This window comes from Miscanthus floridulus, chromosome 14 (assembly GCF_019320115.1).
Source record: "Miscanthus floridulus cultivar M001 chromosome 14, ASM1932011v1, whole genome shotgun sequence".
In the NCBI taxonomy this organism is placed as follows: domain Eukaryota; kingdom Viridiplantae; phylum Streptophyta; class Magnoliopsida; order Poales; family Poaceae; genus Miscanthus; species Miscanthus floridulus.
This window is the reverse complement of record NC_089593.1, coordinates 13182029-13199768: the sequence shown is the minus strand read 5'-3', so window position 1 is coordinate 13199768 and position 17740 is coordinate 13182029. Positions and strand designations below refer to the sequence as shown.

The 17740-nt window shown below is 46.5% G+C and overlaps 2 protein-coding genes across 2 annotated transcripts; both read left to right on the top strand.

Moving 5' to 3' along the window:
* The first annotated feature begins 3093 nt into the window (after window positions 1–3093).
* LOC136505788 (pollen allergen Phl p 2-like) lies at window positions 3094–3859 on the top strand. Its single transcript, XM_066500936.1, has one exon. It carries the CDS (start codon window positions 3168–3170, stop codon window positions 3528–3530), a length of 363 nt encoding a protein of 120 aa, XP_066357033.1. The 5' UTR covers window positions 3094–3167; the 3' UTR covers window positions 3531–3859.
* A 12589-nt stretch (window positions 3860–16448) lies between these two features.
* On the top strand, window positions 16449–16775 carry LOC136503063 (pollen allergen Lol p 2-A-like). Its single transcript, XM_066498264.1, has one exon. It carries the CDS (start codon window positions 16449–16451, stop codon window positions 16773–16775), a length of 327 nt encoding a protein of 108 aa, XP_066354361.1.
* Window positions 16776–17740: the final 965 nt, after the last annotated feature.

The window sequence follows — 17740 nt, the reverse complement described above, 5'->3', positions numbered from 1 at the left end:
TATAGGGCTGCCATATTAAGTCACCATCCCTGTCAATGACTATAGATACATGGACCTAGCCACAACTCTTAATGGTTTTGGTGATTGAAATGGTAACCCAATCACTAAGACTAACATGTATGCTAAGATGTGTTTCATGACTTCTCTTAGATCACACAAAGATATTAAAGCCATGATAAAAACAAGAATAAATAGGACTTGTCTTATGAATTTGGATTTAGAGTAAATAAAAATTATATGATGTTAGGTTCAAGTTGTAAATATTTTCACATGCTTTCGAACAAGTAAAAGACCACTAAAACTAAAGTCTGGAGGAGAAAGATATGGGAAAATACCAAAACATCAAATTGTGTGCACCATTCGAATGTTCACATGATTATATGGTCATTTTAATTCGCTGGACCAAGTATTTTTGCAAAATCCTGCATGGACAGTATTGCCATCGAAACAACGTTTGGAAGAAGGACCTCTGGCTCAAATACCGAAGCATCAAAGTGCGCGCAACATTCTGGTATTCACATGATGATCAAATGTGAATTTTTATTAGTCAAGTGAAGTATTTTTGCAAAATCTTACACAGCACGTCACAAGCTTTCTATACTGTACAAGGTCATTTGAAACAAAGTTCGAAGCAAAAAGGTATGACCAAAAATTGAAAAGCCAGTTTCCTGAAAATAGTTTCAAAGGATGTTCCGGTTTGAAGGATTTTAGGGCCATTGTATGAATTGCTCATGGGCCACCTGACCCAACAAGTGCATTGTGTGGGCTTCAACCATGTTTTTTACCTGTAACCTGAGCCAACCTTGGAAACCCGAGAAATAGCCCGAACTGGCCCGATGTGTCCAACGGGTGAGAATGGTCCAAAAATATTACCCCGACAATCTTTTTGGCCTCGATCTGGCATTTGATTAGGTCTAACTCTATCATATGCTAACAACAAGAAGCAAAGCACAAAGTATTGTATGATCACATGATGATCCATCATTACCATTTTTTGTGTCACCGTACCTTCCGATGTTCACAAAAATGTTACCATTGTTCGTTGGTGCAACATCTAGTTGAATTCACAGTATAATCCAGTGTTTACATTTATTTCACCATATCATCTAGTGTTCTCAGGAAGTATGACCACTGGAGCAGCATGTTGGCTCGCTTGGGGCTATTTATACCCTTCCAATCGGACATTTTAAGCGGGTTGTGGAGTAGAGAAGTTACAGGGTCTTGCTAGACTTGAGGATGATACACTCCAATCACATATGAGAGCTTAGTGATTATACCAAATTGTCGATCTGGGTGAGTAAAAAAGCTGTGCTTGGAGTCAATCTGTGGAGGCGTGGAGTGAAAATTGATAAGAGCTGTGTCATGTGTGGGCGATATGATGAGGATGGAGCACACTTGTTTTTCAAATTCAAGCCTGCGCGTCACATATGGGCAGAGGTGCAGCTTGAAGAAGTAAGACAAGAACTGGCGGAAATGCTTTCGGCGAGGGAGGTATTGGAAGCAATCCTGAAACTGGAACCGGGCATACAAAGCAGGGCGATTACACTTCTCTATATATGGTGGTCTGAAAGATGCAGTGTCAGGGAAGGAGGACAGCAGAGAAGTGGAAGCCATCTAGCAGGGTTGATCAACTCATATGCTGAAGAATGGTCACCATTTAAACAAGCCAAGGAGAATGTAAGTCAGCCATCAGCCCGGAAATCATGGAAGCCACCACCGGAAAACACAGTCAAGCTCAATTGTGACGGAGCTTTTTTTGCCGGCGAACGAACTGGAGGATGGAATTTCGTGATTCGGGAGTGGGATGGTGGAGTAATCAGCGCAGGCTATGGTAAACTGGAGAATGTGGGTGAAGCTTTTCATGCTGAGATTATAGCCTGTTTGCAGGGCATACAAAGGGCGGCTGATTTAGGAATGCAAAGAATGATCCTGGAAACAGACGCCTCCATGGTGGCTCAGGCGATGAAGTCCACGGACTACGAATCGTTCTTCAGCAAGTGGACTAATATGGGAGATGAAAGATTTGTTGGCTTGTAACTTTGCCTCTTTTGCTGTAAATCATATCCCTCGTTCATGTAACTTGGTAGCTGATATTCTCGCCTCCCTTGGGGCCAGTCTGAGTGTGGGTGCTGTGCCGGTTTTGGACAGTATTCCAAGTTGTATGCGTGAACTGGTTGCCAACGATTTGGCAGCAAGTTACGAGTAATGGAAAGCCTTTCCATGTTAAAAAAAAGCAGTGCTTGGCGTGGCCGGAGAAAATTAGAATAGAATACACGTTCAATCCAGGCCCGTTCGTTAGGGCGGAGTGGAATTTTTTATCGGCTAATACTGAATTTTGAAAACACATCCAAAAGACTAGACAATGGATGGGTGGGATCCTGATGGGGGTGTGTTATTGTTTCGCTCTTTTATAGTATAATAATAATAATAACAATAATAAAAATAATAGTAATAATAAAGATAGTGATGATGATAATGATGATGATGATGATGATGATGATAACAATAATAATAATAACAATAATAACAATAATAATAATAACAATAATAATAACAATAATAATAATAATAATAATAATAATAATAATAATAATAATAATAATAATAATAATAATAATAATAATAATAATAATAATAATAATAATAATAATAATAATATAGATAGATAGATAGATAGAGTAGATATGGATTGCAGTATGCGTACGTTAGTGTTGGTCAGAAAATTAAGTTGAAAGATTTAAATTTTGACATGGGTGTGCGTTGTATATTTTGAGATATAAGGAATACTAAATTTTTTTAAGTGTGTCATGGGGAATAGTGATTTGTACCGTATTTTACTCTAAAAACAGTACTATGAAAACGTTGAGGGTTGCATGCCGATGCTTTCCGAGAGGTCTGCATGTCCTGCACTTCTTTTGAGTAATAGCAAGACAACCGGGAATACCGAGCCCAGAGCTATTTCTGGCAATTGAACAAGTGTCCGCTGATAAACAAGCCAGCCAGCGATCTTTGGGGCTCACCGTACGTCCATGCCTAGTTTGCTTGCCTCCGCCGGCCATAAATACACGGAGGCCAGCTACAACATCGATTGCCACACACATCCATCCATCCCTCTCCATCGATCAAGAAATAAACAAGGTTTTGCCAACTTACTTGCTAGATCAACAATGGCCTCCTCGTCGTCCTCTTTCCTGCTTGCGGCGGTGGCGTTGGCGGCACTGTTTGCCATCGGCTCGTGTGGCACCGAGCTCGCCCTCACGATCGGTAAGGACTCCAGCTCCACCAAACTATCCCTCATCACCAACGTCGCCATCTCCGAGGTGTCGGTCAAGCCGAAGGGCGCCACGGATTTTTCGGATGACCTCAAGGAGTCGCCAGCCAACACCTTTACCCTCGACAGCAAGGAGCCGATCAAGGGACCTATCTCCTTCCGCTTCGCTGCGAAGGCTGGTGGCTACCGTGTTGTCGATGATGTCATCCCTGCTGACTTTAAGGCCGGCGCAGTTTACAAGACCGGCGAACAAGTTTGAGTAATGGACACATGTGCTCTTCTGGCGTATAGAGATTATATTGACCTCTAAAATAAACATTTGAGAGAGACCGATGGTACAAAACGAGCATGCTAAAAAATCATTTTCTATGCTTATTTTGTGGCAGGCTACCATGAAATAAAGTATACTATGTTATCCTCCCGCGTGTTGCTGTGGAGCTATATATGCACACACTTTACAATATTGTTTATGTATGGTAAAATAGTATTTGTGGACCTTCATCTAGATGGCTACGTACTTTGGTTTTCTAAACTTCTAATACATATATGTATGTGAGAATCAATAAAGCATGTTTACCTTGTGTAGCATGTCAGAAATGCAATGAAAGTTGAATTTACACATGATCATGTTCAACACAAATTGCCCAATGGACCAAACCATTGTTGATGGTACTTAACAGACCTTTTTATACCATCAACCATGCCTAATGTGGTCATATAAATGACATAAACCATAGTCACGGGGCTTATTTCTAACCATTTCCATGAGTTGTGATGACTATGTAAGTGTAAGAACAAGATGGCCATATACATGCACAAACACATCATCAAATGCTCATTTTGACTACACCATGTCGAAAAGCTCATCAAGATACATGAATCGAGTTTTGGTTCACCCAATTCATAGTCCGGATGACAAAGTTATGCCTTCCGAAAGATTGCAAGACGGGTCAGGCAGAGTTTTGGCAGAGATGGACGTCGGGCAACCCCCTAAGGCGTCCGGCGTCCGGCGACCTAGACTTGTGTCCAATGGCCCCCAAACTTGGTCCATAGCCTCTACACTCAATGGAGAACTCTAGGGAGGCCTTGGTCATGCTATTGGACCAAATGGAGGGCTGGGTGAAGCCAACCCATGATGGGGAACCCAAAACCAAGGTTCGTCCACGCCACTGATCCGTGCCACCATCTAGAAACACACTCCAGTGGCATCCTAAACGTTGATTCAATGACGGTTCATCATCAAGGGTGGAGATGGTGTCCATGTGGCCTCTCCCATGGATCCATGGGCCCACAAACCGAGGAAGGAAACGAACTCCAAACCTGACCAAACTTTGTACCCAAGCAAATGTGGACCATGGAGCACCAAACCGACTCAAGATTGACGGCAGACGTGCCAGGGGGGCGTCGGGTGACCATAACCCACGTCGGCCGACATGTGGGACCTCCCAAACCGACTTAGGACCACTCCAACTAACTTATCAGCCGTAGATGCACCAAGTCGGTTGAAAGGTCCTAATGGCTAGAGGGGGTAAATAGCCTATAAAAAATTTTACAACAACACTTAACAAACCGATTAGATAAAAATGAGGCGAAGCGAATGCTGCGCTAGCCTACTAAAAATACAAGCCACCTACCACAATTCTAGTATCTATAGTCTCTAACCACACAATGGCTATGTCACTACACTAAGTTAGTGAGCTCTCAAAGACTAACTAAAGAGCCTCACTAACCACTAGACCCGACACAAGCTAGCTCTCAAAACTAATTACTCCAAAGAGCTTAGCTATACTAAGAATATAATACAAGAGAGGTGGTGATGTTTATGCCGACGTGTCGAGGAGTGTGCCAATCACAAGATGGAGCCAATCAATCAATTACAAGATAGCCAATGAAATCCTCGGACAAGATGACATAAGATTTTTTATCGAGGTTCACTTGCTAGCCATCAAGCTACTACTCATTGTGGCGATTCACTCACTTGGAGGTTCACGCGCTAATTGGCATCACATGCCAAACCTGCAATCGGGTGCTACACAACCAACACAAGATGAAGATCACACAAGCCACGAGCAATCCACTAGATTACCTTTAGGCTCTCCGTCGGGAAAGGTCAAGAACCCCTCGTAATCAACACGATCGAAGCCGGAGACAATCACCAACCTCCGCACACGCATATCAAGATTCAAACTTTAAAAACTTTGACCAATAATTAGGCTAATAATATTTAACTATTATAATACGAACTTTATATGATTAGATTTGTAAGAAATTATACTATCCAATGATTATAAGTTTATAAGCATAAATAATATAATATAAAGCAAATGAATGGTCAAAGTCTAATCTAGAAGACCGTGTAATTCTAACTTGCGCCAGATAAAATGTACCGGAGCGAGTATTAGTGTTGGTCCAAAAATTAACACCCTATTCACTTGATCGTTTCTGTGGCTTATAAGTCGGCTGATGCTATTTTGTTATGAGAGAAAAACACTGTATCATGGCTGATAAGTATGGCTAATACGATCAATCGAACATGGTGTAAATTAACAGATTTGAATTTTGTAATGGGTGTGCGTTGTATATTTTGGGATACAAGGAGTACTAAATTTTTAAGTGTGTCAAGGGGAATAGTGACTTGTATGGTATTTTACTCTAAAACAGTACTTTAAAAACGTTGAGGGTTACATGCCCATGCTTTATTTCTGACAGGTCTGCATGTCCTGCACTTCTTTTGACTGACAACAAGACAACCGGGAATGCCTAGCCCAGATCTATTTGTGGCAATTGAACAAGTGTCCACCGATAAACAAACCAGACTCCCAGCCTTTGCCGAGAGCCCGAAGCTCTCGGCAAAGACGAGTTCACGCTCGGCAACCTATTTGCCGAGAGCAGCTCTCGGCAAAGAGCCGTCGGCAAAACATCTACCGGCAAAGGATTCTTTACCGAGAGCCCCTCTCGGCAAAATATTTACCGAGAGTAATGTCAAGGCTCTCGGCTAACTATAGCTCTCGGCAAACTGGGTTGCCCTAGTAACGGCCAACCGAACGCTAACGGTGTGACAGCTTCTTTGCCGAGAGCGACCGTCGGCAAAGAATTGTTAAAAAAAACAAATATTTGCGGAGGCGGTTTTCAAAAAAAAAAATAGGTTTGCCGAGAGCCGAAAACCAAGCTCTCGGCAAAGAGGCAGATGTGCCGAGAGCTAGGCTCTCGGCAAAGAGGAAGATTTGCCGAGAGCCCAGAGAGCCCTACTCTCGGCAAAGAGTCCAGAGAGCATTTTTTTTATTTTTGTTTATATTTCCAGCTTCAACAACACATATTTCACAAATATAACACATCATCCACATCACATATATCACAAATATGTCATCCACATCACATATATCACAAATATGTCATCCATCTAAACACATGTCCATCTCAAAGTGCTAAGTTCATCTCACACAAGTTCATGTCACAAAGTGCTAATACATGATGAAGAACAACAGGCTCACCTCCAAGGCTCCCACCCCCCCGACCCTCCCGACGGCGGCTGCTGCTGCGGCGGTTGGTACCCCGACGGCAGCTGCTGATGCGGCGGCTGGTACCCCGACGGCGGCTGATGCGGCTGCTGATGTGGCTGGTACCCCGACCCTCCTGACGGCTGCTGATGCGGCGGAAGTTGTGGATACGGTTGGTGCCACGACCCTCCCGACGACGGCTGCTCAGGCACATCATTCGAACCCGCCGATTGATTCTGCACAAAGGAGAAGAAAAATTAGTAATTATAGTAATACTAAGGCATATAATTGTAATCTAAGCGTAGACAAGTCAAAATTTGCAGAACTAGGTATAAAATTGTAATCTAAGCCTAGACACATCAAAATTTCGGCAGCACCTCCCCTGCACGGTGGGGTTTCCAAAACCTGCAAGAAAACCAACGGCACGATGGCCACCCACCACATATCAACGGCACGATGGCCGGCACACATATATATCAACGGCACGAAGGCCTCCCATCACATATCAACGGCACGATGGCCGACATGCACAGTAAAGAGCTTTTGTTAGAGAAGTTGAACTCACGTATGAGTAAGGCGGGTATGGGTAAGGCGGTGGAGGAGCGAACAACTCTAGTGGCGCTGGACGACCCATCGTGACGCCAAGACTTGCCACGTACTGAGCCAAGGCGTCAAACCTCGCCCGCTCGGCCTCCCACCTCTGTCGCTCGGCCTCCCGCTCCCTCTGTCGCTCTTCCTCCACCCTAGCCTTATGCTCCTCGAGCGCATGCACCTAGGCCTATAATTTTTCACCGCATTGTTACAAGCAATTTCGAGGAATGTAAAACCAATGAACGACGAATAAAACAGAAATAACCTGTAGTGCTGCCACACGATGCGTCGAAGTGTCCTGCCTTGGGCGTATGGGCACGCTACCGCTCGTGCTGCTTGTCCGGACCTATGAGAGAGTGGGAGTGGTGTGCGGGTCGAGCGTGCTGTTGCCGATGAGGTACCGCCCATGCTTCTTGCCTCCTCCCACCCTCATGACTGATGTCGCCGTCAATGTCCGCGGTGTGCGGATCCCAGTCTGCCCCATGGACTCCCCTTGCCGCCTCGGTGTACTGACTGATGCGCTCGGGGATGCTCTCGTTGGTGAACGACTCGGCTGGGTCGTCCGGGTTCCAGTCGATGTTGTCTGTCGCCTTGCCCTTGTGGGCCAGAACCCATGACTTGAGCTCTCCACATGGCTGGTTTTGATGTGCAGCCGACTGCGAGAAAAACAAGACGATTATAAATCATGCAGGAATAAATGTCTGAAAGAATAAATGAAGCTACACCAAGTCACGTACCCATCTAGCCCCGAATTCGTGGATGTTAAGGTTGCCCTGGTGGTGTGATACACCTGGCATCAGCAAACGCCGTTCCCGGAGGACGGTGTGGTTATCCGCCCAATTGCCACTCACCCACCTGTCGACCATCATCTGCCAGGCCCGCGTTTTATTGGCGCACCAGCCAGGAGGCACCTGTACGACATCAAGTACATTGACTAGATATAAGAACAATTCAAGCCTACCCAATCTCAGAAGAAATCAATATTGATGTTGTATATTTACCTTCAGGTACTGCTCTTTGGTCAGATGCATTAATCTTGCATCTTCTTTCTTTACCTTCCGATGCTCGTAGACGGCACAGTAATCGATGATGGCCTGGAGCCGCGCCTCGTAATGCATGTCTGAGATGCGACCTCTAAAAGATTTGGCCAACGCCTTGGCCGCCCTCGCCTCGTAGTCCTCGGCGCATTTGAAGAAGTCCTGCATATAGAAAAGATGTATCAATACATTGGTTCAAGAAACTCTGGCGAATGCAATGTATTGAGCAAAGTAGTGGGAGGAAGACTTACCCAAAACTCGCACATAACCCGCTCCGCCACGCTTTCATACGTGCGGCCCGTCTCGTCCTCCGCATCAGGGGCGGCGACGTAGTGCTCGTACGTGTAGGCCGGCTCCAGAGCTTCGGCGTAGCGAACCAAGCCTGGGAAGTGTTCCCTGCAGAGAAGACCCAGGATGCCATTGGGCAACCTTTTGTGAGCACCTGGGACCACGACCTTCCAAGACCTGCGTAAGTGATTAAGAAAAAACTGTTAGTTTCCATTGTGATTCTATCATATGTAGGAGCGAAAAAAATGTAAAAGTTACGTACTTTTGCCCAATGGGTCGAATGACCGGGCGTAGAGCATCAGGTATCGGCCGCTCAGGTAGGCTCGCCGGACCTCGTTGGTAGACACCCGAGGTTCCAGGTGGAACTGGAACCTCCTGCCTCGGCCTCCTGCTCGTCCTCCCGCTCCTCCTGCTCGTCCTAGCTGCTCGGCCTCCTACTCGGCCTGCAGCTCGGCCTCTCCCTACTGAGCCTGCTCGTCCACCTGCTCTTCCTCCCGCTCCTCCTCGGGCTCTGGTGCTGCTGCTGCTGCAGGCTGAGGCGGTGGCGCCCTAGGCCTCCTCTCGGCCGCCCTCCTCCTCCTCCCCTGAGGTGGTGCCGACCCCCCAGCTTCACCTGAGGGCCCTGGTGTACTGCCCCCCATGTCGTAAAGCGACCTGACCGCCCGCAAAGCTCTGCGGCCTGCCATCTTTGCACAATCACCTAGAAGACATAAACAATAAGATCAGATTAGATAGATCATAAACAAGACATTATTATAAAGAGATGCAAAATAAATAAAGCATAATTTCAAAATAACATAATATTACATGTATTAGAAATAATCATCCCCATCGGGATTAGCTGGATCATAGCTCTCATCATCACTATCAGCCATATCGAAATGTTCAACACTTTCCAAAGGAGCAACTATGTCATCATTGACATTGCCAATATGTAATCCTTCAAGTAACGCCAAGTCCTTCGCATTTTCCACCTCATCCCCCTCGTCCACATCAACATCCATTTCATTGTCTACTTCCATTTCCATAGCTCCGGTTAAGTCAATCTCAAAAGTCCCTTGTAGGCCCTCTTCTTGATAGAACTCTCCATCATATGTGTTTGGGTCGAAGTTGTAGTCTTCGGCGTTTGGGGAAGGTGCTTTACCGTGCGGCGATACCTTGTGCACAATATCCCAACCCTGAAGACTAGGGTCCCTTTGGCACGAGTAGGGGAGATAATAAATTTGTGTGGCCTGTTGAGCCACAATATAGACATCCTTTCCGCCATAGACGGAATCCTGTCGAATTTCTACTAGCCCAAGGGAAGGACTTCGTCTCGTTTCTTGAGGATCAAACCAATGGCATTTGAATGCGACAGGGTTAAGAGGTTTGCGACCACGAAACCTAAGTTCATATATTTCTTCGATTCTTCCATAATACTCGGCCCCATCAAGGCCGCCAGTAAAAACTCCGGAATTCGTGGTTCTTCGATTGGGCCGGCTCTGCTCGTGTCTTGTTGTGTGAAATCGGTATCCATTCACATCATAACCAGAAAATGACTTGACCCTATGTTCAAAGCCATTGGCAACCTGTCTCAACTCTGGATTCATAGTCAAATCGGTTTGGCTCTGCAAGGTCAAGGAGGATAGATCGTTAAATTGGAATGTACAAGCAACTGGGAATGTCAATCGGCGAACGAGCTAAATTGCATAGTACCTTTTGTTTGAACCAAGAAATAAAATCGGAAATTCCATTTCCCGCACCCTGATGAAGAATGGTGTCACGTTCTTGCGGGGTAGGTTCCCTTGATAGATGCCAGTTCTCATTAATAAACTCCATGTAACAACGAGAAACAAGGAGGTTGGATGCAGAATGTTGACGGCATATTTAATTAACAAGTTCGTGCAAGAAGCCACTTACTGCATGTACGGCTCCATTTCGGTAAGATTGGTCAACACATATATCATGATTGTGAGCCACTCTTCGTTTTTCAACAACAATGAGGTCGCATCACTCGCACTTCCAAGTTGCCCTTGGAAAAGGCTGAGTTTTGATTCATTTTCACCAGCATTGTAACGAGGGGGATCGATTATGCACACTAGGAAGCTTGTCACCATAGTATGCTTGTGTGAAGTTAGTAACCTCCTCTAAAATGAATGCCTCCGCCATGGAAGCCTCGATTTTGCATTTGTTTCTGCATTTCTTCCGAAGAACCTTTAGACATCTCTCGATTGGATAGCACCAACGGGCCTGCACGGGCCCCCCCATTCGTGCCTCATACGGGAGGTGCAGAATCAAATGCTGCATCGGGTTGAAGAAGCCGGGTGGAAAGATCATCTCCAACTTACTAGAGCAACACAGGTGCTATTTTTTCCAATTCTGCAACCACGCTACGAGATAACTCCTTGGCACAAAGCTGGCGGAAGAAATAGCTCAACTCGGCTAGCGTCTTCCACACATGCTCAGGGACATAGCCTCGGAGCATCGCCGGAAGAAGACACTCAATCCATATGTGATAGTCATGACTCTTCAGGCCGTTGATTCGCAAGGTAGATAAGTTCACTCCCCTCCTCAGATTCGCTGCATACCCATCAGGGAACATTAATGTTTTGAACCATTCTAATACTTCTCTCTTTTGTTCCAGGTTTCAATCTGTAATCGGCCTTAGGCCTTGTCCATTTCTTGCCGCTTCTAGGAGGTTGCATGTGTTGCTTTGGTCTATCACATATCGTTGCCAGGTCCAGTCTCGCCTTTACATTGTCCTTCGTCTTATCCTTAATGTCCATGATCGTTGCCCAAAGCGCCTCGGCAACATTCTTCTCGGTGTGCATTACATCAATGTTGTGTGGAAGAAGAAGGTCGTTATAATAGGGGAGCATCATCAAGGGCGACTTATGAGTCCACATATGCTCCTCACCATATCCCACGAACCTACCATCTTTTTCATTGATCCGGAGAGCATCTATCTGATCATGAACCTCGGCACTGGTCATCATCTGTGGTGCGGGGTCTGTAACCATGACACCTTTAGTAAAGTTCTTGATGTCTTGTCTGAATGGATGCTCAGCAGGGAGGAATTGTCGATGTTTGTCGAACGCGGAATATTTGCCGCCCTTCTGCAGCCAATTGAACTGCAGAGCTGCCTTGCACAAGGGGCATGGAAACTTCCCGTGAACACACCAAGCGCTGAATATCCCATATGCTAGGAAGTCATGCATGGAGTATTGATACCAAACATGCATGTTGAAGTTTGTCTTTGTAGCTCGATCGTATGTCCATACACCATGGTCCCAAGCATGGACCAGTTCATCGAACAAAGGCTTCCATGAACACACCCATGTTATTCCCAGGGTGTTCTAGGAATTATCAACGACAAGAACACATTCTGTCGTTGGAAGGAGACGCCAGGGGGGAGATTGAGAGGGATAACAAACACGGGCCAACAAGTGTATGGGACAGCCATCATTCCATAAGGATTGAACCCATCTGTTGCCAGTGAAACACGCACATTACGTGCCTCCCCACTTTTGTTACGATGAATGTTATCAAAGTGATGCCATGCTTCACCATCGGCTGGATGTACCATCTTCTCAGGACTGTATCTTTTTCCATTTTTGTGCCATATCATCTGTTTCGCGGACTCCTCTGTCATGAATAGCCGTTGGATCCTCGGTATGAATGGAAGGTACCGTAGGATTTTCACTAGGGTACAGACTCTGCCTCTTCTCACCATCACCAGAGTCTACCTCCAGATACCTAGAGGATTTACACTTTGGACAGTACTTTGCATCCGCGTGTGCTTTTCTAAAGAGGACGCAGCCCTTCGGACAAGCATGTATCTGCTCATATGGCATCTTAAGTGCACGAAGGACCTTCTAGCGATTCGTACATGTTCTGTGGCAGAAGGTGACCGGCCGGAAGGATGGAGCCAATAACTGTCAACATTTCATCAAAGTTCTCTCGACTGAGGTTGAACTGGGACTTTAAGGCCATTAAGCGTGAAATGCCATCAAGCTTTGAAATCTGTGTGTGGCCATGAAGGGGTTTCCCTGCCGCAGACAACATGTCGTAATACGCCTTTGCGCTTGCCTCTGGCTCCTCCTCCTCCTGCTGCCTACATCCTTCAGCGAAGTGTGCTTCGTGAAAGTCATCTAACCAAGCTGCTACCCCGGCATCAGCATTGTAATCCTCGACACTGTGGTCTCACCACCTCCTCTCTCACACGATCGGCTTCACCGTGGTGGGTCCACTGGGTATAGTTTTTCATAAATCCATGTCCTAGCCAGATGTGAAGTCATCACCTCCTTTGTCTGCCTCTTTCTGTTCTTACAGTTGATGCAGGGACAAAAAACGGCACGCTGCTCCGGGAGCCTGGTCAAATACTTGCTTGATGAAAGCCTCGGTCTTGTCGACCCATTCTCTGGTAATCTCACGGGCGCTCCGGCGGCCCGAGTACATCCACTCACGGTCATCCATCCTCTAACATATATATCACCAAGTAATAAATATAACCATGGACTTGCATCTACACGTCGTTCCTACCATCTAATAGGTAAGGATAGGTCCTAATCCCACCCGAGGATGCGTCGATGGTGTTAGTTCCCATGGTCTGGTCCTATCCGAAATAGAATTTCGGCATCACCTCCCCGCTGTTCTCCAAATACACGTCCCGACAGGGAGATTGTGTATCCAGAGAACAACAGGAAGGTACTGTCGAAACTCTATCTCGGATCGGAGTAGACCATGGAAACTAACACCATCTGCGCATCCTCGGGCTGTCCAAAAAAACGTGGACAATTCGAAACAGATACGGTTATTGATATGCAAAGATCTGCATATTTCTAATCGTATCTCTTTCGAACGGGAGACACCTAACTGGGTTACGTGGAGATACATGACCAGGACAAAGAAAGAGTGGTTATACCTCAGGTGGCGGTGAAGTCAGGCTAGCGAGGCCATGGTGGGTCGGTGCAGTGGCGAGGCGACGCGGTGCGGGCAGACCTGGGGACACCGGGGTACTCCGACCCGGCTCCTGCAAAAAGAAAGAAAGAAGGAAAATAACGTCAACTCAAAAATTCGGCAGCATCTCCCCTGAACGGTGAGGTTTCCAAACCTAAAAGAAAACCACGGCACGATGGCCGACAACCACATATATATCAAGGAACCACATGCAGCTTAATTATCAACTACTACTACTCTAACTACTACAACTACAACTACAACTACACTAACTACTACTACCACTACTAATACCACTACTACAACTACTAACTACTAACTACTACTAATACCACTACTAATACCACTACTACAACTACTAACTACTACTCACTACTACTACCACTAATACTACTTAGTATACCTTGTTCCTCTTTGCGGCGATGGCGAGGGCGAGGGCGAGGCCAACGGTGAGGACGAGGCCGACGGTGAGGACGAGGCCGAGGCCAAGGGCGAGTCGAGGCGCGCGCGAGGGCGAGTCAGAGCGCGGGTGAGGATGAGCCCAAGGGCGAGGACGAGGAGGGGCACGGGCGAGGACGAGGGCGAATCGGGGCGCGCGCGAGGGCGAGTCAGGGCACGGGCGAGGACGAGCCCGAGGGCGAGGACGAGGAGGGGCGCGCGCGGTGGGGCGGGAGAGGAGGGGCACGGCCGGCGCCGGGGCGTGGCGTGGCTAGGGCTGGGCGGGCTTGGACGGCCTGGTCGGCCATGGAGGGGCTGGGGCGGGTCTACGGCCGCCGCCGGCGCGCGTGGGCGGGCGTGGCGGGATGGGCGGGCTGGCCGGGCTGCGGCGGTGGCGTGGCTCGGGCGGCGGCGTAGCTCGCGGCGACGGCGTGGCTCGCGGCGGCAGCGAGGCTCGGGCGGAGCGGCGGCGGCAGTGCGCGCGGCCGGGCTGCGGTGGCGGTGTGGCTCGGGCGGCCGGCGGCGTAGCTCGCGGCAACGGCGTGGCTCGCGGCGGCGGCGAGGCTCGGGCGGAGCGGTGGCGGCAGCGCGCGTGGCCGGCGTGGCGGGCTGGGGCGAGCAGGAGTGGGTTTTGGGGCTGCGGCGGCGAGAGAGTGAGAGAGATAAGGCCCGAAACGGTTAAGTGGGAAGGCACTTTGCCGAGAGCCAGATCTGGGAGGCTCTCGGCAAACCTTCCACCTTTGCCGAGAGCCCCCCGATCCGGCTCTCGGCAAAGTTTTTTTTTTCAAATTTCGTTCGAAATTTTTAACTAGCTAACTGCACAAAAAAAATTTATTCAAACAAAAGTTTTTTTAAATATTTTTTATTCGTCTAACAAACTGAACAAAAAATGATATTTCTCAAAAAAAATTAAATATTTGCCGAGAGCAGCTCTCGGCAAACCTATTCGCCGAGAGCCAGCTCTCGGCAAACCATTGATCCAGGCTAGGTAAAAAAAAAGAAATCTGCGCCGAGAGCGGGCCCAGTTGCTCTCGGCAAAGAAGCTTTGCCGAGAGCAATCCCCTGAAGCTCTCGGCAAAGAATATCCAAAAAAAATTAATAAATAGCAAACGGCTCCGGAAAAATACAAAATTTTGCCGTGTTGCAACTTATGCTCTCTAATGGCTATACAAAAAGTTTGGAACTCCAAAACTAATTCGACCGTGACATTGTTTGAAAATCCTAGTGGATCCTTCTCAACTTTATGAAACTTATTCGGAGATGTCTCAGATTATAAGAATCATACGCAACCACTTGCGCGAAACATTTTCAATTTTTTACCACAGCCTCCAAGTGTGATACCATGACTTCATTGCAAATATCACAATTTTCCGAATTCGTTTCCTTTTATTAAGAATTTGTAAATCGTTCGGCGACATATGTTCGTGGTCTTCGATTCGTAAAATAAAAGGTGAAAAAAACGTCAACAAGATGTTATTTGCCCCCAATAATGCATAAATAGCATGAATATCATTTTCTACTTAATTTGTTCCCGTGTTTAAATCAATCGCTGTTCAAATTTTAATCGATTAAAAAAACTCCTTGAAATGCAATTAATTAATTATATATAGCAAATAATTACAAAAATACACAAAATTTTAATATTGAGTACAACCTGTAGTATGTGTATAGAGAAAAAAAGTTTGGAGCATATGAAAGAAAAAACAATTTAATTGGAGAGAGTTAAGAGAAGAGAAACACATGCACATGAAATATAGAAACCACGTTTGCCGAGAGCCTGGGAGGGGCTCTCGGCAAATATTCGCCGAGAGCAGCTCTCGGCAAACAGTTTTGCCGAGAGCCATAACGTTGGGGCTCTCGGCAAAGTGGTGATGCCGTCAGGGCAAGTCACGGCGATGGGCCCATGGCAATATTTTGCCGAGAGCCTGATTTTGCCGAGAGTGCGGCCCACGGCAAAGGCCCATTTTGCCGAAGGTCATTTTTTGCCGAGCGGGGCTCTCGGCAAAATGGCCCACTTCGCCGAGAGTTGTTGTTTGCCAAGATGCAGGCCCACGGCAATCTTGTGAGTTCCCGACGGCCCGTGTTTGCCGAGAGCCGCGCTCGGCAAACGGTTTCTTTGCCGAGATCCCGCGTTTTTGCTCTCGGCAAAAATCGCGGCTCTGGGCAAAGGACGTTTTTCCGGTAGTTATGGGGCTCACCGTACGTCCATGCCTAATTTGCTTGCCTCCGACACCCATAAATACGCAGCGGCCTGCTACAACATCGATCCCCACACACATCCCACATCCATCCATCCCTCTCCATCGATCAAGAAATAAACAAGGTTCTGCCAACTTACTTGCTAGCTCACCAATGACCTCCTCATCCTTCTCCTTCCTGTTTGCGGCAATGGCATTTGTGGCACTGTTTGCCAGCGGGTCATGCGGCACCGAGCTCACCCTCACGATCGGTAAGGATTCTAGGTCCACTAAACTATCCCTCATCACCAACGTCGCCATCTCTAAGGTGTCCGTCAAGCCGAAGGGCGCCACGGATTTTTCGGATGACCTCAAGGAGTCGCCAGCCAAGACCTTTACCCTCGACAGCAAGGAGCCAATCAAGGGACCTATCTCCTTCCGCTTCGCTGTGAAGGCTGGTGGCTACCGTGTTGTCGATGATGTCATCCCTGCCGACTTTAAGGCCGGCGTAGTTTACAAGACCGGCGAACAAGTCTAAGTAATGGACACATATGTGCTCCTCTGCCGCATGGAGATTATATTGACCTCTAAAATAAAATTTCTAGAGAGACCAAGGGTACCGAACGAGCATGCCAAAAATTCATTTTCTATGGTTATTTTGTGGTAGGCTACCACAAAATAAAGTATACTATGTTCTCCTGTGTGTTACTGTGGAGCTATATATGTACACACTTTACAATATTGTTTATGTATGGTAAAATATTATTGTCAACCTTCATCTAGATGGCTATGTACTTTGGTTTTCTAAACTTCTAATACATATATGTATGTGAGAATCAATAAAGCATGTTTACCATGTGTAGCATGTCAGAAATGCTATGGAAGTTGAATTTACATGTGATCTTTTTCAACACAAATTGCCAAATGCCTAAATGGACCAAACCATGACATTAAACTATTATCACAAACCAATTAATATAGAATTTAACTTCATGGACCGGTCTTCTCATATGATCATCACTATGTTGCATTGTCAAGGGGTGTGTTCTAAGAAGTGACTAGGAGTCTAAATTGGCCAAATAAAAAACAAACCAGCAAAAAAGAGGACCTAGAATATTCCGTATAAAGATGGCATGTTTTGGAATCATTAATTATGCTTGTTTTAGTAAAATTTGACTATAGTTTTATCTTGGCTAAGGGCTAGTTAGGGCCAACGAATTCTGTTTTGTTTTATCCATGTTGCATGTTCCTCGTTGTTTCCTAACATTCATATACTTCTCTGATTGTTGTATCTAATTTAATCTGAGATAATACCAAGCTATGGTAAAAAGGATCAATCGACATAGACCCTATTTCAATTATAGAGGAAGAACGACCAAGTCACCGCTTGTGAAAATCATCATAAGCAAAGCATAACATACGACAATGCCCACCTATGTAAATGTTACTATATATAGGGCGGCACCTTAAGTCACCATCCCTGTTAATCACTATAGATACATG

Bases quoted from the DNA above. Each gene is read 5' to 3' on its own strand.
- LOC136505788 (XM_066500936.1), top strand. From the start codon at position 3,168: ATGGCCTCCTCGTCGTCCTCTTTCCTGCTTGCGGCGGTGGCGTTGGCG.
- LOC136503063 (XM_066498264.1), top strand. From the start codon at position 16,449: ATGGCATTTGTGGCACTGTTTGCCAGCGGGTCATGCGGCACCGAGCTC.